A 20826-nucleotide genomic window follows, 5' to 3' on the forward strand; every position below is an offset into this window, starting at 1 on the left:
GGTAAACTGGGTCCCTGTGGTCTTCCCTTATGTTCTCCTTTTTCCTAGTTCCACATCAAGGCCTCCTGCGCTGAGTTCAGCTGAAACGGTCCTTGGAACCCCTTTCACTGCCTCGGGCTTCCCAAGAGGAGCATCTTAGTGCAAACCAGGGTTGTGATGCCCCACGCCGAGCTTCCCAGGCCGGGGCTGGCAACATTCGCTCCGGTACAGCCGGGGAGATGCGCCTTTGGCCGCTCGCTGCTGAAGCGCCGTGGCGGGGCTGGACAGCGGCGGGACAGCTCCTGCCCTGCCCGGCAAGTCCGGACCGTGCGGCACCAGAAGCGCTACAGCCGGCGAACAGCGTGGCTGGGCTCCCTTCACCCTTTCCTTCCCTTTAGCCCCTCCGGTGGTTTCTGCGGCCGGCGGCGGGGCAGCAGCGGCGGGGGCCGGTCCCCGCGGGGCGGTCGCGGGGCGGTCTCGGCGGCGCGGCCCCGCCGCAGCCGGCAGCGACGCCCCCGTGGCGGGGGCGCGGATGGTCTCTCCCGGGCCGGCGGGAGCGGCTGTGACACCTGCTGGCGGCGGCGGGCCGGCCCACGGCGGGCGGAGCGGGGGGAGCGGGGCGGGCGGGCAGAGCGTGCCCGCTCGGGGCGCTCCGCGGCCGCGCCCGGCGCTGATGCGCGGCCGCCCCCCGGCTCGGGGCACGGCGGGGCCGAGCGCCCCCTGAGCACCGGCGCGCCGGGGCACTGCGGTAGCGGCGCTGCCGCGGCGGCGGCTCCGCGCCCCCCGCCCGTCCTCCTCTTTCTCCTCCTCCTCCTCCTCCTCCGCCGCGCCACTTCCAGGGGAGGCTGGTGTCATGCGGCTGGCGCCGAGGGAGGGGTGCCCGGGGCCGCAGCAGCAGTGAGAGGCGCCGCGCCGAGCCCCTGCGATGACAGCCATGAAGGAGCAGCCGGCGCACCCGGGCGGCAGGGGGAACCCGCCGCCGCCGCAGCCCGACCAGGTGCGAGCCGCGGCGGGAGGCGCCGAGGGGCCGGGGATGGACGGGGCGGGGGGCGGCCGCCGTCCCGGAGAAGTTGTGCGGAGCTGGAGAAAAGTGTGCGGGAGGGGAACGGGGGATACGGGCGCCCTCGGGGCGGTTCGGCCGGGAGGAAGAGGGAGCTCCGCGGAGCCGTCTCGGGGATGCGCTGGGGCCGCCCGGAGGGGACCCAGCCTCGTCCGGACCCGCATGGGAGCTGGGATGTCGGCCAGCCCCGGGTCCCGCAGTAGTTTGCGCTCCGCTTCCCCGCGAGTTGCGCCGGGGGAGCCGCTCGGGCCGGGGGATGCTGCCCGGCCGCGGGGAGCGGCGGTGGCACCGCGGGAGCGGCCCGGGGCTTGCCGGCGGTGCGGGGCGCTCCTCATCGCCGCCCGCTCCGCTCGGGGCGGGCAGGGAGCGGCCCCGGAGGCCGGGGAGGTTTCCCGGGGGGGATTTTGGCAGCGGCCGGGCGGCAGTCACGTCCCTCGGCCCGACGGTGCCGCCCCGTGGGCTGGCGGGGCTGAGGCTGGCGGGGTGCTGATGCCTCTCGGTAGCGGTGATTCTCGGCACCGGCTTGCTTCGAGTCTCGGGCGGCGTCCGCATACGGGAGATGGTACCGGGGAGCAGCCGAACTTGGATGTCATGCTCACAAAATCGAAGTTTTTCATCAGCAGATCGCTGCGCCTGATGCTCCCGGGCGATATCGGGAGGGATGGGGCTGTCCCCCGGGCACCCTCCGGGAGCCGGGGCGGGGCGGGGGTCGTGCCGGAGCCGGAGCCTCGCACCTGCCCTCGGCACCCGGCGGGAGAGGCCCCCGGCAGCGCTCAGCTCTCCCTCTCCCCCAAGCACCTTAAAATATGCGAACTCCAACGGAGGGGTTTTCAGTTTGGTTTTTTTTTTTTTTTTTTTTTTGCAAATAGTCCGTGCGCGCCGCTTTTGGTGTGGAACTCCGGCACGCTGAACGGGCTCGCAGGACGTGGGGAGCTGCATTTCACGTTTTCATTCTCTGCTATATCCATCCACGGAGCTTAATTTTCCTTCGATACACTCGCATTGGGTGAAAAACGCCAGCAGTGGAAGCTGCTGGGCTCAGATGTGCTTTAGCCAGCCAGAGGCTGAGTAGCCAGTCCTGCAAGCACACCCAGGCTGCACGTTCAGCTCCGAGGAGTCTGTCCAGTATCAGTGAACCCATTCATTTAAATAAATTTAAAGATCTATGCTCTCCGCTGAAAAATGCACATTTTCGTGTAATGCTGGTAAAATAATACATTTGATCCTTCTTGAATAAATTAATTGCGTAAGTTACATGATCTGAAATAGATGGGTAACTTCAACCAGTGCTTAAATTCTGTGCAAATAGTAGAATTTATGGAAAAGTGAAGATCATTTTAAATAGGCTCAGAGGTTCACAGAGCTCATAAATTTCAAGGACATTGTTTTGCTTTAAAGGGGTACTGCTATTAGATGTAATAAAAAGTACTTGAACTTAACCAATCTCTATTTCTTTATATTCAACTCAGAAGTGTTGAATTGGCAATTGTTGTTGGAGGTGGAGGTCTTTTCAAAGGAGGATTAATATTGTATGAACAAAATTACCGGTTTGACTGCTTTTTTAGGTTATAATGAGTAACAGCAGTAAGATATCAATTTAAAGCACACTAAATATTAAGGTTTATCCTAAATATAGAAATATTATTGCCCGAGTGCTCTGGAGTTCTCAGCTTCTCTCAGTGGTGGATGTGGCAGCCACTGGTTTGTGTGTGGGCCTGGCTGAGTGAGCTGTAGGTGTGAAGTCCTGTATATTTGGATTGGGTTTTTCAGAGCAAGTTTACTTATCTTGGTTAAAGTAATACTGATGCAGCTTTGGTTGCCTGCTGTCTTAGGTGACAGGGACATCATGTAACAGCATGGCATGCGAAATGTTGCCTTTAGTGGATAGCAAGTCTTTCTATGGGTCTGAATGCCCCTCTTAAGGATGGGGGTCTGAGTCCTGCAGTGAGCTCTGTGCAGAATGAGGTCAGGATCGTGGATGTTCACCCATGCATCTCTGCAGGATCTGTGGGACACGCTCACCCTGGGCAGGGCTGGACCAGAGGCTGGGTCTGACTTAGGTTTGTGCTGGAAACCATTCTCAGTGCAGCAGTGTGATGTGCCTGTGATCCTAACAAAAGGATATTATCGTTTCAAAGCTTTTTTGTTGGCTTTTCGTGGTTGCAGTTGTGGAGTTGGTTCTGTAGTGAGCATGGGGGGAAGAAGATCAGGAGTTCATACGTTCATTCTGCTTTTCCACACCCCACAGCACTCATGGGCCTGCTCATATGGAAAATGCATCCTTCTCAGGGCCTTCAAGAAATCCATCTCTGTCTTGTGCTCATGTTTCACACTGCATGTTGCTGGTGAGCTTGTGTGAACTCGTAGTGTCACTGTCTTTGACACTTGGAGCTTATTGACCTCTTTATAACAAGAAGGTGTCTGCTCTGAGAAGGGTTTCCTGAGGCAGCAGGGCGGCAAATCTTTTCTGGTAGACAAGTAGAAAAAGGTCCTAGAAAGAAAAAGTAATTGTACCAAGATCTTCTAAGTGTAAATCTGTTTCCTGATTCCAAAGTCTGGTTTTACAGATTTCTCTGAGAGCAGTCATACCAAAGGTGAAGTATTTCTGGTAAATTTACAGGTAAATTTGTGACCCAAGATGGGATTTCAGATTACAGCAGGCGAATGCTGGGATTCTCCACTTTAAATAAAAGCTTGGATTGACTGACTGAAGCATCCACAGCCATAACCTTATAAATAATTGGACACAACTTCATATCCAACACGTCCTCTGGTAGTACTTTTAAACCAAGGCTCCCCTGGGACAAGGCATCCAATAACAACTTCCATTAACAGTGCTATTGATGTTTTGGCATTCAGTTTGATAAATCAGCCAGATTTATTCTCACCTCGCTGCTAAATGATGAGTCATATTTATTGCAAAAATTACAGTTTTATGTTCAGGTGATATATCAGTAGAAGGGAAAATAGCTGTAAATTACCTGTATTTCTGGAATGCTCTATCCAAGTGCTCAGACTTCTGTCACTTGAGTGCTGTGTCAGGAGTTAATGTGGCTCTTTCAGTTCCCCTTAGAAGACAAAAATGAGTGTTTTTCATCTTGTAGCTCTTAAGAATTGTCCTGGGGTCTTGGACAATGATGTTTAGTGATCTTTTTTAGAAGGCACAACCATTTGGTAGTCAGTGGACACAACATATTTGAAAAATATAATGTGCCTGAATGACTTGCTGGTTGATGAATGTTGCTGCCTTTGCAGATGAAAAACTAAGATAATTCCTCTAGGTATTACCTTTGTGAGGCTTCAGTCTGTTTACAAAAAACCAGATGATCTACACCACCTGGTGCTACTTGCTGTTCTTTGTGTGTGCAGAAGACAGACCTTTGAAATTTATAATCATTTTCTCCTGAGCCTCTTTTACTCTCCCAACCTGATGCCTTTTTAAAATTGATTTTAAAACAGAAAAAAAGGTGGTGAGTGTTTTTTTTTTGTTGTTTGATGGGGCTTTTTTTTGTGTGTGTGGGGTTTTTTTGTTGGCTTTTTTGTTTAGTTTTGTTTTTCCTCTATAATTTCAGAATCTACTACATTATTCTTCTTAAAGCAGGCAAGGTCAAATCAGACATTGTATTGTACTAAATTGGGACATTATTTGGTAAGCATTTAAATTACATGTTTAGTGAAAAAAACAAGGACAAGTGGCTACTGTTGCTTGACTGTTGATTTCAGGAGTTGACTTTTTCTGTCTCATGACCAGTTTCTGTGGTCACGAGACAGGTGGCACATTCTAGAAGTACATCTGAACAAAAGACATCTGCATTTTATTTTTTGCAGGGACTAGAGCCAAAATAATTTCTGGTTTTATGTCTTTCTTCATTGCTTTGCTCCTTTTTCCCCAAAGCAGACTCTGATCTTGTAGTGGGAGAAGCACTGATGGATAGCTGTGTCTGTCCAGAGCAATATTCACCTTAATGAGCTTTTATCAAGGTGAAAGGGCTCTCCTTTGCCCCACTCAGGTCAGTTTGAGCTTGATGGGTCAGGCAGAAACTTTTAATCACATACACACAACAGTTCCAGTACTTGAAAGATTTAGTCAGGTGGTCAAGTCCATGTCCCCCACTCCTGTTTGTGTTCAGAGCTGGCCTCAGGCTGAAATAAGAAATCCAATTCTAGTACATAATCCAAAGTGACTTTGCATTTTTCCTGCTTAGGGAAAAATGTTTCCAGCCTAGGGGAACTTTTACCTTGCTTTGTTGTGGTGCTCTGCCCAACTTACTGGTTTCAACAAGGTTCAGCACAATGTCACAAACAGTCAATAAGAAAAGCCAATAGTAGTGGTGAAATAAGGTTATATTATTATGCCCAGAATATTTCATAAAGAGCTATCATTTGGATCTTAACTTAAACTTTAAAGTTATTTTTCTTATGCTGTCTAGAGGCCACACTGTGTCTGTGCTGAGTCCAGCAAGGGGGATTACAGGCTTGCAGTATCTTTTGACTGTGTGACCAGCTGCCCAAGAAGCTTATAGGAAAATGTATTACCTGTGGTGGTTTGTAATATTGTTCAGGATTCAGATTCTTGAGGAAGGCACAGGATGTGTCATCTTTCAAATAGTACATGTGGCCTTTACTCATTTTCTCTGTGTCTGGTGAGTGTTTCGATGTAGTTCAGCCGTGTACCTGATGGTGGTGATTGGCACACAAAGCTTGAAGCTTGTCTTCCGTCTTCACTGCAGTTCCTGTCTTCTGCTCTGAGCTCCGTGGGGCAGGGCCGGGCTCGTTTTTGGTGAGATGCTCCTGATGTTAATAATTGAGGAGCATCGCTGTCTGTGCCATCTGGTGCCTGCTCTGGTGCCCAGTCTGGGCGAGCTTGAGCCACGCTCGTTTTTCAGTGTCTGCAGAGCACACGAGGGTGTTTCTCTGCACCTCTCAAATTCAGGAGTGATGAGTGTCAGAAAATCACTTTCCTCATGCAGAAAACTTCAAGACCCTTCCAGTCCTTTATCCAGCCTCTGCCCTGGGGCACAACCACAAAGAGATCTCTGCTGGTGGACACAGGGCAGGGTGATTGTGCTGATGCTCTCTTGCTCTTGGTGCCCTCCCCTCATGGTTCTGATGCCTTTTTGCAGCGTGCCTCGCTTGCAGAACAGCGTGTGGGAACCCGGGCAGCATCGCACAGCACCTGACTCTCCAGCATGTAGAGCCCTCTGCTTGCAGGTGGATTAAAGGGATTACTTAATGCAGTGAATCAAAAACTGTGAAGCAGGGCAATCGTTTTGGCTCTTTTGTGTTTGAAAGAATTGCAGGCAGCTGTAGGTTACATTGTAGCCTCAGCTATTTGAACATACACATTGTATTAGCTATTTTTAAAAACCCTGTCTGTGTTTTTTTCCAGCATCTTCCAATTGAAAGTATTGCTTCAGGCAAGCTATTTTGATAATTAACAAGAGGGAGGAACTCTTTAAGCAAACAGAGATGCTGTTTATGTTATTCTCAAATTTGAAAGCCATCCTTTTAGCACTTTTTAATAACTTGGAGGCATTTGGAGATCATATGCATGTGTTAGTGACACACAAATGTGACCACAGACTCTCTTCCCATGGTGGTAGTAAAAAATTAAGTAAGTGATCCCTAGAGGGGTATCACTGTTGTTGTTATTGTGTTTTGTTTTTATGTTTTAACTAATAAGAGTTTGGAAATTTGTCTGACCTGTGGAAGGACTTGTGGGTGCACAAATTTGCATTTCACATATTTGACTTTCTTTAGCATTGCACAGGTAGTCCCACCTGCTGCCACACCTGCCTGTGTCCTGCCAGCAGGTACCTGTGACTTGTTGACACTGTCTTTTGAAGTCTTACAGGACCTGTGTCATATCTCAAGTCGATGCATTAGTCACAAAATCTCAGATGTCTCAAACTCTGTCCCTTTGCACTTTAATCATGCGCTTCCTTTTATGCTTCACTCAGCTGCATCGAATGACGTTCATGAATATATGATAGTAAAAGAACAACGCTGGTGGTGACTGATGATGATAAATTACTGTATTTATCCATTAGGAAGGACATTGGATGACCTACAGATCTGAGGCAGAAGCTAAAAGACCTTTTTTAATCTTTCTTAACACTGCTGGCAATAGCCACATAACTTATTATGTGTTATTTATGTAGAGAATCTGTAAATAGTTTTGACCGATTCCAAGATAAAATAGATAAGATAAAACCCCTCTGGCATTTGGAGGATATTGCCTAAGAAAAATCAATTAGGGAGTATCAAACAATGTAATAATTTAAGGAAAATAAGGATTCTTTAAAAGCTTTTGGGGGCATATTTTAGATTGCCTGGGGCAATATTTGCAATTTGCAATTCCCTTGGAGAGGAAAGAAAAGCATTTTGTAGCTTTCCAAAAAAACAAACTGGGCCAATATTGAAGTTTTGTTTTTGAGAATATGGAGGGAATTCCAAATTCCAAGGGGAAAACTGTTAAACTTGCTTGAAGTGCTGGGCAAGTGCAAGAAAGTAAATCAAACACTGCCAGTGCGACTGATCATTCATCCCCTGTGTTTGTTCCCTCTGCCCCTGGCAGTGCAGAGACTGCTGACCTCCTTTCCCCTTCTCCATCCTAAGGCTTAAGAGCCTGGTTAAATCAAAGCATTCAGGATTTATTGCGGGAGACTTTCAGAACAAGGGTTTGAGGACAAGTCCACCTAATTATGAGTGATGGTGTGCTACAGTTTTGAGTCTTAAGGAAGAGGTGTTTCTATCAGTGGTCTAATATGAATTCTAAATAAACAAGTAATAGCTCTAAAGGTTGGGTGACCTGAGTCAGTGCAGTTCAAGAAGAATCCCTTGGCCTGCAGTACATTGCAGTTGGGTAAGCCCATTACAGAATTTTAGTTTGGATTTAAAACTTGATCAGTGAGCAAATCCTGACTGACCCTGCTGGATTCTGTCCTGCACCCCAGAGCAGTTTCAGACTGTGAGCTGGATTCCCTGAGGATGAAATGAAAGAAGCTGACGTGCTCCAGGAGCACATGTGGGGTGCACCAGCTCTCAGTGGGTGTTGGGTCCTTGGGATCAGCCTGGAGCTGGTCCATGGAACCCCCAGAAATACAGAAGTGTGCAAATCAAGTCCTTAACAGATATGGCTTCCCTGTCCAGTTCTGCTGCTCTCTCTTTGCTACACAGATTTAACAAACATAGAAGGTGATGAATGCATGCATATATTTAAAAGCAGCTGTATGATTTTGGTTTTTTTTTTCACTTGGCTTGGGCCTGATACAACTACATTGCATGACTTTGGTTTTTTTTTCATTTCAACACTGGATCAGTTTCTTACATGTTCGTAAGTATTTGTTTGCTATTTTTCAAACATACCAGTGTTTATTGCCTCCCTAGTCGAGACAGAAATATACTGACATGAATGAATGAGTTTGAGGTGGAGGAGAGGTCTAAGTTTCACTTAAGAGGACCACTAAGAATCTGAAATAGACAGCAGGAAACAAAAAGAATGTAAGTCTTGCTGGAGATTTATGATCTTCTGTAACTGAGATGTTTTTCCTAGCTCTGCATGGGTGGATGTATCTGAGAGTTCCACTAACTTGAAAGAGAATGGACATTATGAAATTGGAGGTTAAAAGCCCTTGTTCTGTTCTTGCCTGACTGCAAAATTTCTGTGATTTAGGTGGGTCCTAGAAGGCTGCAATTTCAGAAATAATGTCAGTGTTTGAGGTGTGTTGTTGTTTTGGGAATTTGAAATGTCAGAGTTGCCTGTGATGGACCTCCAGTGCCCATTTAGGAAAGCTGGCTGCCTTTTTGAAATGTTACTGAGCAGTGCCATGGGGAGGCAGCTGATGTGTGGTGGTGTTAGTAAGAGTGGTTTGTGCTCAGCACGAGTCTGGCTCACTGGTATTTGTGTGATTCTGTGAGGAAAACCCTCAGATTTAGGGGTATCCTCACAACCCAGAGGAGCTGCAGGAATGCTGGTAATGGTGGTAGTCTAAGGGTCTGGATTTCTGCCCTTCAGGCAGGAGCCTGAGGTGATAGGAAATAGAGTGGTCACAGTGGCTGTCTCTTAGGGTGCAGCTCCTGCTACCAGAGTGTTGCACGTCCGTGTGTCTGTGTTTGCTGTGCCAGTGGAGCAGTCCCAGGTGTCTGGGAGAGATAACACGTGCTGCTCCTGCTCAGGGGTTATGGCACTTGGTTATTACTCACCCTCAAGACCGTCCATGCAGCCTGGAAACTCCAGGTGGAAGATTTTCTATTTATTTCAATTGCGTCTGTGAATGGAGTCTTTTTTGTGTAGTCCCAAAAATAAAAGGCTGTATTAGAAAATCAGTTTAATCTGGTTTTCTTGTACTATCCATACTCCATCCATTATTCTGGGAAAATGGTAAATAGAAAGCATACTTAGGAATGTTGGGTATGATCCAGCAGAGCTTTCAATGATTATCTCTGAAGTGGTTCATAATGCTAAAGGCAGCATTTCATCTGCATAATTCTGTGATTTTGAGTAGAATTAGTATTACCTGTTTATCTAACCCCAGCAGATTTGGGCTGTAAATTCCTCCTCTGTTCTTGCTGCCAACACAATCCTGTGTGACTCAGCTGAGCAGGATGGACTCTTAACCACTCACCTATTTTTCAGTGATCTGTGGATGCTGAGGATGCAGCACTGAGTGTTGCTTTCATACACTGTGAGTCTTTCCATCATTTCTAGGAACTTTAACTTGCACTGGTAATAAGGAGGAGAGGAGCAGCACACCAAAATTTCCAGCAAATTGCAAAAGACCTGATAAAAACAGGGTTTTTTTTCTGCCTGTGTTGTGCTTAGTGTGCTCAAGTAGAGTATGGAGTAATGAGCCATAGTCACATTTACATGGAAACCACTTCCCTTAATGAGGGGAAAGGCGTTATCTATTTCACTGTAGTGGATTTCCATTAAAAGCAGGACTTCAGCACATCCACCATCTAAAATGTGGGCTGGGACAAGCTTGGTGGAAACAAGGCACATAAATAGGAGGGATGGGATGGATGAGATGGAGATCTCTGGCTGTGACCAGTTCAGGGAGAAAACAGACACAGTGCAAGAAATCCCTCCCAGGTGCTGCTTTGTGTTTCAGTCGAGTGCCTGATCTTGCACAAATCATAGTGAGAAGCAATAGGTACATAAAATGAAAAGGAAAAAGGAAAGGGAAATAAGGAGCATACTTTTCAAGGCAGGCAGTTTAACCCCTGGAATAGAAATGCTGAGGTAAGTTTTGAACTCTGCGCCTTTTGGTGTCTTTAAATGAAAAATGGTCTCCAGAAAGATGCCCAAGCAAAAATTTTTGGCCCTTGGAAAAAAGTGGTATCCCAGGGAAATGTAATGGGTTGCAGTCTGCAGGAGATGGGATGATGGGGATGCCCTGGTGAACTACTGGTAGTTTTATTATTGTTGATAGTCAATACAAATGAACTCCTATGAGATAAAAATACCAAACCTTTATTACAATAATCTCTCTTTTTTTTCCCCATTTCTGCTGCTTGACAATGATAGAAAGTTCCTCCTTTCCTTTTTATGTGCTACTGTAAATCTTTGTTATAATAGGAAAGGAACAATAGGTTATCTTATATCTGAGCTAAAGAGAACTTTTCCTGAAGACCTACAGACTGAAATATGGAATTCTACCAATTTCCACACAGCATGTGGCAACACTTAATATATATTTACTTTGGGGTCAGAAAGTTGCAGCTGTGACTATGGAAAGGACTTCAGAGGTTACACTTTGGCTGGATGTGGTCAGCATTCATCCATGATCTGGCATTAACTCTCATGCCAGGACCTTGGTCTGGCTGTAAGTACTATGCAATTTTTTTTTCTTTTTTGTTTTTTCTTTCTTTTTACCTCCTTGAGAGAGCAAGAATTTCAGTTATACAGCATCTCACTTGCTATAAAGATTTTGAGGAAAGGACTTATTTTTTTTCTTTTTATTTTGCATGGACTATTGCAGTGAAAGCAACTTGATGTGTGTCTTCCTTGCAGTATGGTGGTTAGGTTAAAGCAGGCACAAAACCACACCAGCACTTGTTTGGTGGCTTTAGCAGGTCCATGTTGGGCTGTGCACATGCAGTGATGTCCACCCAGCTCTAGTGGAGCAATTCCATTTGTTTGGTAGATCACTTGTTCTGTAATTCAGGGAGGGGTTTTCCTCCCAACAAGTTTTGTTTTACAGCTGGCATGTTGAGATTTACTCCTGAGACACTGCACATGGTAGGCAGACAAAGTCTGTATTTAACAGTATTTGTAGAAGCAACGTTTTGTCACTGAAAATGAGTTAACTGGTTCTACAAAGGCTCTTGGATTTAGCTGACAGGTTACTGGGAGGCTTTTGCCCTTAAGGAGTTTCTTGAGGTTCTTGATATGGAAAAAAGCTGTGCTTTGAGATTAAATTATTCAGGTGTTTTTCAAAGTAATTAAGGCTTCTAGCATTTAATGTTTTATGTATGCAGGTTAAAAATGAAGGTTGATTAAATCACAACAAAGGGAAGTTTATTCACAAACGACAGACGGCAATGTCTCTTTTGTGACTGGTGGAATGCTGTTGAGCCCACTTCATTACATTGAATATTGAACCATTATATTAGTGCCATTTTTTCTAAGTGATGGTATTGTTAAAAAGCAGGCAGTAGAATTTGATGCAGTACAGCCCTGGCTGTGCTAAGTAGTGCAGAGTACTTTTTTTTTTTCTGTCAAGTATCTGATTTATAGACAATTTTTCAGCTTGTGTTTTTGGAATGGCCAGGTGAGCTATACAAAACTCAGCAAGACCAGGAGGCAGGCCAAAGTAATGATTTTCTTGTTGGAAAGTAATAGACATGCCAGTATAGCATGTAATAACAGCAGGTTTTACAGAGTGCTGCAGAACAGTAGGAGTGTGAAACACATACGTTACATAAATTATCTGTGCATACATTTCTGCAGAGTTCTGGGCTACAGTAACTCATTCATACTTTCTTTTTATTTTTATTTTTATTCCCTTCTTTTTTCCAGTCACTGTGAGTTTCAATGGATGAACTCCTTCAGCCTTTTAAAAACTTTACCTGTCTTATCTCCTCTGGATTGAGTACCTTATCCTTTGGATATATTGATATATATTGATATATATACTTGCTTTTCAGGAATCAGAGAATGGTCTTTGAAATCTAACAGCAAATCAGACCTCACTGTTGCAGTGCTGTCTCTCATTATCTTCTTTCCTATCAGGAAAAGGAAAACAAAGAAACACCTAAGACACAAATCTAGAATATCCCCCACGTGTCAGTGTGAGACAGCTCATCTGTGCAAGTATTTATTAATTATTCTAATCTGCTTTTTTAAGGGCTATTTCCATAGTAACACTGAGGTTTTGTACTCTTCTGGTAGTGTTCCTTGGTCATGGTGAAGATCTGGAGGCATATTTTGTCCATAATTTTTTTTGGTCCATAACTTTTGGATATTTTATGTGAGCACACAGAAAGGCACATTGTCCTGTGTCTTGTGTTTCCATTCCTGTACCCATCAGCCATGGATTGTAACAGCTCCTCCCTCTGCCTATGATCCCTCCAGTTTCTCTCTTTCACGGCATCCAGGGAGGTCTGGATCCTCTCCTAATAATTTCTGTAAAAAGTAAAGAAACCAAAGTTGCTCAAAATTATCTGTACAAAGCTTAGAGTAAGCAATGTAGGTTAGAAGAGCCCTGGTTGCTGAAGAGAGAGACATTTCAAGAGTGTAAATCCTTTAAATTTCTTGGGCATTTGAAGCAAATCCATGAAAAACTAGTGAGCTCTGTGAAATATCATAAGGGACCCTTCATCAGTTTCCACTGGTCCTGGAGAAAGCATAATCATAGGTGTTTCTTAATCAGCAGTGATGGAAACTTCCAGGTGATATTAATAGACTTTTTCCACACAAGAAAACATTCTCCCTTTGTTTTTTGCATTACCTTGCATAAAGCTGTTTTTGTTTTTGTATGTTAATCAGGCTTTTTTAAAATTTTAATCCCATCAGAGAAAAGGAATGTTCCTACAGAGATAATATTTGTATGTTATGAAAGCGTTTTCAGTATTAAGTCTCCTGAAAGTTGACCTGGATGAACCAGTGACATTGCAATGCCCTTTCTGTTTTGGGGGTTGTTTTTGTTTTTTTTGTTTTCTTTTGGTTGGTTTTCTCTATTTCATTGTTATTCCTGTCTCTGTGACTCTTTTTGCTATAAGAAAAATTCCTTGCCCATTATCATACGAGCCCTTCATGCACTTTACGGATTTAGTTTTTAGTAATACTTACGAAAAATAAGTCTACTTTCTGATCATGGAACAGTCTTCTGACACTTAGAGGTGTCTGTGCCTTACCTTGAAGTGTTTGAAAACAGCTCTCAGTTATCAAGATTTAACATCATTTGGGAAAAATCAGAAGTTAGTTGGCTTTTAAGATATTGCCCAAAGGCAATGCATTCAGCATGCAGCCTTCTCTGATGGTGGTGAAGCACGAAATTTGAGAGTCCCCAGAAATTCACCTCAAGCATAAAACTTCTAAGTAAAAACAGGCTTTGGAGGGTGCCAAGAGGTTAATCTGGGTGAGGGTGAGTTGTTTTCACCAAGAAAAGCGTGTTCCTTTATGGACATCTGAGCCAGGTCTCTGACAGATTCAGGCCCACAGCTCTGAATCTGTCAGTCACTGAAATATCCCATATTTTTTAGTGCACAGGTTGTGGGACCTTTCATTATTTCTCTTCAAAGCAGCTACTGGTTTTTTGAGGGCTCAATTCTTCAGCTGCATGGCACCAAAGACTTGTTTCTATGGTTTTGTACTTCAGCAGTTGCAGTTCAATTCTAAACGTTTGTGAAAGTTTTATTTATATTGTGACAGAGCTTCAATCGCCATCCAAGACTGAATTGCAATTGGAACATAGAGGGAAACAGCAGCATTTTTCTGAAGTCTAAACAGACAGGATGAGTATCAAGTGGATGGAAATTAATACTGCTATCTGCATTTTCCATTTTTCTGTTTCAGTTTTTCTAAAATAGCCATGAATTGGTGTGATTTGATAAACCTGCCACGAGTTTACATTGTCTGACTCTGAGATGGGGAGAGAGACTTTCCAAATAGACAAGAAGGGGGAGGAAGAGCATTTAATTCTCTTGAAGTGATTAGACTGATTTTAAAAAAGAAGTCACTACATAAACAGAATATTTGCAAACAATCCCATCAAACTGGAAAAAGAGGCAGAAAGTTTGTGTATTAGGAAAGGAAGTAGCTGAGGGTATCCGTGTGATTTGGCTGGAAACATTTAACCAGAACTTTGGGATTATTTTCATGGTGATCTTTCTTGCTTGGGGACTTTTGGTATTAATAATTCTATGCATATAATGAATTAATTTAATTGAATGTTTTTAGCATATAGAGATATCTTCAATCTGCTGCAGTCTGTGTTATAATTATTTGTATATACTGACTTGGAGAGTTCATTCTGAATCCACTGCTGCTGTCTTGAACCCCAGGATAATAAACTCCTGTTGTTTGGGTAAAGTGTTGAGCTGCTGTGGTCCTGCTTTGCTGTAGTGCCCCAAAACCTTGGGGGTCAGACCCTAAGCATGGACCAGTGAAGGAGGAGGCTGAAAAAAGCCTCTGGAAACAGTAATTGGAAGATGAAGCAGTTGGTACATCTGACAAGGATTGTGAGCGCATTCATCCCATTTCAAGTCTCTGACACTGATTTTTCTCCTCCTTTTTGGGTCCATGCCCAAAGAGTCTTTTAGAAACCTGCAAAGAGTCTAATTCTGGGAGAAACATAAAGCTTTATTTTGGGTTTTATTATTTTGCCACTGACCAAGAGAAGCCTTTTTGTGCCTGGATTTATGATTTATGGACGTGTATAAAAGCTATTGTCTGCGCTTTTCCCATGGATTATTCATCTTTTTATTTCAAAATGCACTCACATCCTGGGAAGTTATCCTAGTGCTTGCAGTCGAATCTGGAAGTTTGGAGGCATCAAATCACTTGTGATGCTAAACCAAGCTGTAGTTGGATGTAATGATACCTGCTTCCCAGGGGTTTACATTTCAGGTAGTGAACATTTGTGATGCAGCTTGAAATGATACAATGCTGGGTGCTTTGAAAATGTTCCCCAGAACACTAGAAGGGCTCATAAACATGTAGCTGTTACTGTTGAGAGTTACTTAAGTTTTCATCTTGGGGCATGTGTTGTGTAAATTCAGGTGGAGATTTTATTGATATTTTCTTGGATATAAATGAAACTACTGGTACCCTGCTGCCAGGAGAGTAGCTGTGCTCTGATTCACCATGCTGTGGCTTTGGAGAAACCAGCCTTACAGGAGTTTCTCTGTTCTTACAAGACACTGACCTGGTGAACCTGGATGTGAGCCATATTAACCTTTGCTCCCAAGCAATGCAGCTTAGAGCAAATAACCCTATCTCTAGCGGCTTTGTCCTCTGCTGTATAAACCAGTCTCGGGAGGAGTAACAGAACAGCAATTAAAAAACTTTAATCCAGTCATCCCCAACCCCTGAACATTAAGATAAACCACCCAATCCAATTTTCCTTTTCAGAAATGTTGCATAATAAAGCCACCAGCTGTCTGGATGTAATCTGCCTCTTGCTGCTGTGCTGCTGGTCAGAGTGAAGGGCTCCTGCAGTGGAATGTGGGATTGGGCACTGATACACCCATGAAATAAATATCAAGAAAATATTGCAACAGTTCGTGGTAGTTTTATGCTATTGTAATCACAGATTTTAGACAAGGTGTTGATGATTTAAAAGCTGGGAAGAGAGGTCTGGTATGGATGGGCCACCCACAGTGCACCATGGCACAGCCCAGTGCATACAGAAAGTGTGTCAGGTCCTGTGAAACTGGGTTTGTACCAATACTCCGTGTTATGATCCTGCTTCTGACACTTAATTTAATGTTATGATCCCACCTCTGATACCAGTTAATGTTAAGATCTTCTGGAATAATGTTAGGATCCCACTCCTGAAATAATATTAAGCTCCGAATTAAGGTGCAAACGAGACCATATGCTAAAGTTAATAGTACAGATTTTATTTAACAGGAAAGAGTGGGAGAGTTTGGAAGGGGGGGTGTATAAGTAGTAGGAGAGCGGGGAGAGAAAGACAGATTATATTCACCACCACACATTGTTGCTGCAGTATCCATCTGTCCTTTCTTCTTTTGGTGGTGGGGGTACCCTGGTGCTCTTCTAGAGGCACCACTTTTATGCAGCTCAAGTCCCGGGTATCCAGAGCCATTCCCACGCTTTGGGATGGGGTGTGTGTGTGAGCAGTTTCTTCCTTTCCCCAAGTTTGCCATGGTGGGAGTTTTTGTCCAAAGTAGGTTACCCAGCTCTGCCTCACCAGGCATCTTCCTGTTGATGTGTCCATGCTTTTCCCACAGTCTGCACAGTGGGGTCTTGTCCAGTGTGCCAGTTCCACACCTTTCTTGGCAAGGTAAAGGAGCAGTTTATACTGAGTGCCATCACACACCACATACAGGATGGCCAGGGTACCAGGCCCAGCCAGCATGGCTTTAGGAGAGGTAGGTCGTGTTTGACCAACCTGGTCTCCTTTTATGAGCAGGTGACCTGCCTGGTGGATGCAGGAAAGGCTGTGGATGTTGTCTTGCTGGCCTGCAGCAAAGCCACAGCAGTCCTGGAACAGCTGCAGCCCTTGGCTTGGACAGGAGCACTCTGTGCTGGGTTAGGAACTGGCCAGAGAGTGGTGGTGAGTGAGGCTGCATCCAGCTGGGGACCAGTGACCACTGGTGTCCCTCAGGGGTCTGTGCTGGGGCCAGTCCTGTTCAATATTTTTACTGGTGGCATGGATGAGGGTGTTGAGTCCTTCATCAGTAAGTTTGCAGATGACACTAAGCTGGGAGTGAGTGCTGATCTGTTGGAAGGTAGGAGGGCTCTGCAAAGGGACCTGGAATGGTTGGATGTCCATCCAGATGTCCAAAAAGTCCCAAAAGATGTCCAGCAGAGTCCAAAAAGATGAAGTTTAATAAATCCAAGTGCTGAGTCCTGCATTTTGGCCACAACAATCCCCTACAGTGCCACAGGCTGGGGACGGTGTGGCTGGACAGTGTCCAGGCAGAGATGGACTTGAGGGCACTGGTGCCAGCAGCTGAACATGAGCCAGCAGTGTGCCCTGGGGGCCAGGAATGCCAATGGCTCTTGGCCTGTGTCAGGAATGGTGTGGCCAGCAGGAGCAGGGAGGTCATTCTGCCCCTGTGCTCGGCACTGGTGAAGGCACACCTGGAGTGCTGTGTCCAATTCTGGGCCCTCAGTTTGGGAAGGACTTTGAGATGCTTGAGCACATCCAGAGGAGACAACGAGGCTGGTGAGGAGCTTGGAACACAAACCCTGTGAGGAAAGGCTGAGGGAGCTGGGGTTGTTTAGCCTGGAGAAAAGGAGACTCAGAGGTGACATTATCACTCCCTACAGCTCCCTGAAGGGTGGCTGTAGGCAGGTGGAGGTCAGTCTCTTTCTCCAGGCAGACAGAATGACAGAATGAAAGGACACTGTCTCAAGCTGTGCCAGGGGAAATATAGCTTGGGTATTAGGGAAAAGTTTTTAAGAAAAGCACGATAAAGTGTTGGAATGCTCTGCTTGGGGAGGTGATGGAGTCACTATCCCTGGATTTGTTCAAAACAAGATTGGATGTGGCACTTGGTGCCACGGTTTAATTGAAGTGTTAGGGCTGGGCTGGACTCAGTGATCTTGAAGGTCTCTTCCAACCTAGTGCTTCTGTGATTCTGTGATTCTTTGGAGCTGTAGATGCCATGGTGTGTGTGGTTTCAGCTCTCCTGGCCATTGGCAAACCTGGGAAGAAAATCACAGACTGAGCTAGCAAACACTTTGCCCTGGAGTGTGACTGATCAACATTCAGAAATGCTAAACGCTCACAACATCCAGCCTGAGGTACTTGGGTGTCTGAAAACCACTTTAAGGCAGAAATGATTACAAACCAGTAGACAGTAACCAATTTTCATGCCACTGTGACAAAGCCTTTTCAAATAATTGCATGAAAATACTACTTTGAAACATGTATTTTCTGTATTTCTAGTGCTATTTATCAGATATGCATCAAGTTGTTAGAATTAATCTTCATTTGCAAATTTCTTTGAAGCAAAGCACTACGATTCTGACTGCATCATTATTAATGCCTTGAGTTTACCAACATGTGGACATCAGAAGAAATGCTGTTTTACTTTGATTGGGCTTTTGTGCAGAGAAAACAGCACATGCTCTGTCTGTCTGCTTCATTAAACTGTAAACACAATTCAATTTTGTAACATTTTAATTCATGGGCATTAAATATTTTGTAGACCTTGAGTAGCTATCTGGCTGTTGTATTTTTAAAGCAAATTTAATGTGTTCTAGGTTTCTGGGTTGCCTTCTGTGCTTTCTTCTTCTTAATTTCTTTCTTAATTTCTTTTTAATTTGAAAGTTCTCTAACCTGACTTTAAGCCTTAGATGAAGTTCTTAAATCAGTGGGGAGGATTAGATAAATTTTAGGTATTTCAGCAGAACAATTCAGGTCATCAGTCTTCTGCAGTTAATTATAGAGGGAAGCCTGGGTGACTTTGCTCTTAAATTAGATGCCTGCAATGATGGTGAAATGATCTTAGCCTGGTGAAATGATTTCACATCCCAGTACAGCGGGTTAAATCTCCAATCCAAAAATATTTTTTTTTTCCTTCATTGCTATTAAAAATACATTCTCAGTCAATTTTTATGAACATTTCCTCTGCATAAAACATAGCCATGTCTGAGCTGGATTTTCTTCAGATGTTTGCCTGCATTTCCTTTTGAAAGGCAAGAGCATCCCAGGCAGTGAAGGAAGGGGGCTTGGTCTGCAGTGCCTTTGAACCACTGCTGGGATGGTGTGAGGCTGCTGAATCACAGCCACAGGATCTGCTTCAGGGCTCATTTGTACCCAAACAGTGCTGGCACAGTTCTGGGGGTTTATTAGAGTTATGTCGTGATTTCAGAGTTGTCTCAGGCTGCTGGCTCCCAGGAGAGAAAGTGGCATTGTGTCACAGTGTTCTGGTGGCACAAAATATAAACCTTAGACAAAGGTGATTGACAAAGATTAATGTTTTGTAATTGGGAACATTAGAGAAAGCTAAAGACCTTTGTACTGTGGATTTTTAAAAAACAACCAGAAGGCTGTTCAGAGCAGTATAGTGTGGATCAGCATAAAACCTCATTTTTCTGATTTTTCTATGTAATGAGAGCCTTAGTTAGAGTTCAGTAAAAATTGCACTTTGCTTTGAGTTGTTTCCTGGCCCTGTTCATACTGATACGTGTGAGGCTTGAACTGAGGACCTGAGCATGCTTTGAGATCTACACTTAAACACTGTACTACAAATATTACATTTTTCACTTCTGAGATGCTTTTCCCCCTGCAATTTAAAGGAATAATATTTCCCTTATATAGCATTGCCCAAGCTGTTAACAGGCTTGTTTTATGTTTTGCTGTCACATGAAGAGGGTGGAAATCACCATTGTAGCAATTATTGGGCTTCAGAAGTGAAAGACAAAAGTGTTACCTTTCTCCTGAAAGCATCAGCTACAGGACAGGTGGGTTTTTTTCCAAGTGTTCTCATCAAGTTGCAGTAAAAAGCTTTTCTCCATTCCGTTTGTGTGCCTTCTGTTGGGCTTCAAAGCCAGTTTTACCCTTGGATGGCTGAAGTCAGGAAAAGCATTCTGTACAGACCATGGCAAAACTAACTCCAGCAAGGAAAGAGAGAGGATTAAAATCCTGTTTATCAGAGAAGAGAACTGACCCCAGTGCCCCGAGCTCTTACACTGTGTCAATGGCCTCCCTTGTTGGCGTCAGGGTGAGCTCTGTGTTGGCTGGAGCTGTTCAGCCCTCGCAGGCTTCACTCTGCTGAGCTGCCTCTGCTTTGGCTCTGCAGCCCAGGAACATCTGCAGCCCTGAAAGGAAGGAGGTGACAGAGGTGAATTATTTTTGACCTGTGATCAAATAGCATTTTCAATGAGAAAGAACAGCAAAGAGAGCAGGCTGTTTGCAGAGTCCTCCTGACTTCCCCTTGCCTTCCAGGCTGTCTCCCTGCGTTTTGTTGTGCTGGAAAATGGCGTGTGCCTTGCTTCCCTGGGCACTTCCACTTGTCAGGCCACTGCTGCCAGCTGCTCCAGGGGCTGCCCCACATCCTTGTCCCCCCACATCCTGCCCACACTCAAGGTTTGTCTGAAGAAGTATGCACGATGTAAAGGTGACAGTTTCTGCTACATGCAGGGCTGTGGACCGAGCAGGGACCCCATGGGATAGAACCTGGCAGAGAACATAGCTCAGATACTGTTGACAGCACTAAGGGCTTAAGGAGATATTTCTGCCTCCCAGAAATGTTTTTTGAGATTTTTGTTCATTTGTGGTTGAAGTGCATCTTCAAGATGATATCTCTAGGTTTTTTCCACAAAAGAACAAAAAGAAGATTTATGTCATATCAATGTGTGATTACTTTTATTTATATTATTAACAATCATTTCATAGTAAAAGATTCTCTAATGAGGAACAATAATAATCATGTAAAGTCTTTCTGCTTAGTAATGTTGCTGGGACTTTTTTGAAAAACGTCTCACAGACAACTCTAGATGTCAGCTGGTAAAACCAAAAGTCATTTCAGTGCAATAGTGCTTTTTATCATTGTGAGAGATAAAAGAGATTCTGATGGAAGACTTTTGTGAAAGGTACATTTCTGAAACCTTTCCCAGCAGTGGAGCCTGCAGGATGCTCTCA

The 20826-nt window shown here is 44.7% G+C and overlaps 1 protein-coding gene across 1 annotated transcript in view; it reads left to right on the forward strand.

Annotated features, from left to right (window-relative positions):
- The first annotated feature begins 778 nt into the window (after window positions 1–778).
- The window catches only part of DPP10 (dipeptidyl peptidase like 10), a 244139-nt gene continuing 224091 nt past the window's right edge, over window positions 779–20826 (forward strand). The window contains exon 1 of the mRNA XM_058840442.1: window positions 779–976. Within this exon, the coding sequence (XP_058696425.1) occupies window positions 905–976 (72 nt within the window). The 5' untranslated portion in view covers window positions 779–904. The remainder of the gene's footprint in view (window positions 977–20826) is intronic.

The sequence above is a fragment of the Poecile atricapillus genome, chromosome 5, assembly GCF_030490865.1.
Source record: "Poecile atricapillus isolate bPoeAtr1 chromosome 5, bPoeAtr1.hap1, whole genome shotgun sequence".
NCBI classification, from domain to species: Eukaryota; Metazoa; Chordata; class Aves; order Passeriformes; family Paridae; genus Poecile; species Poecile atricapillus.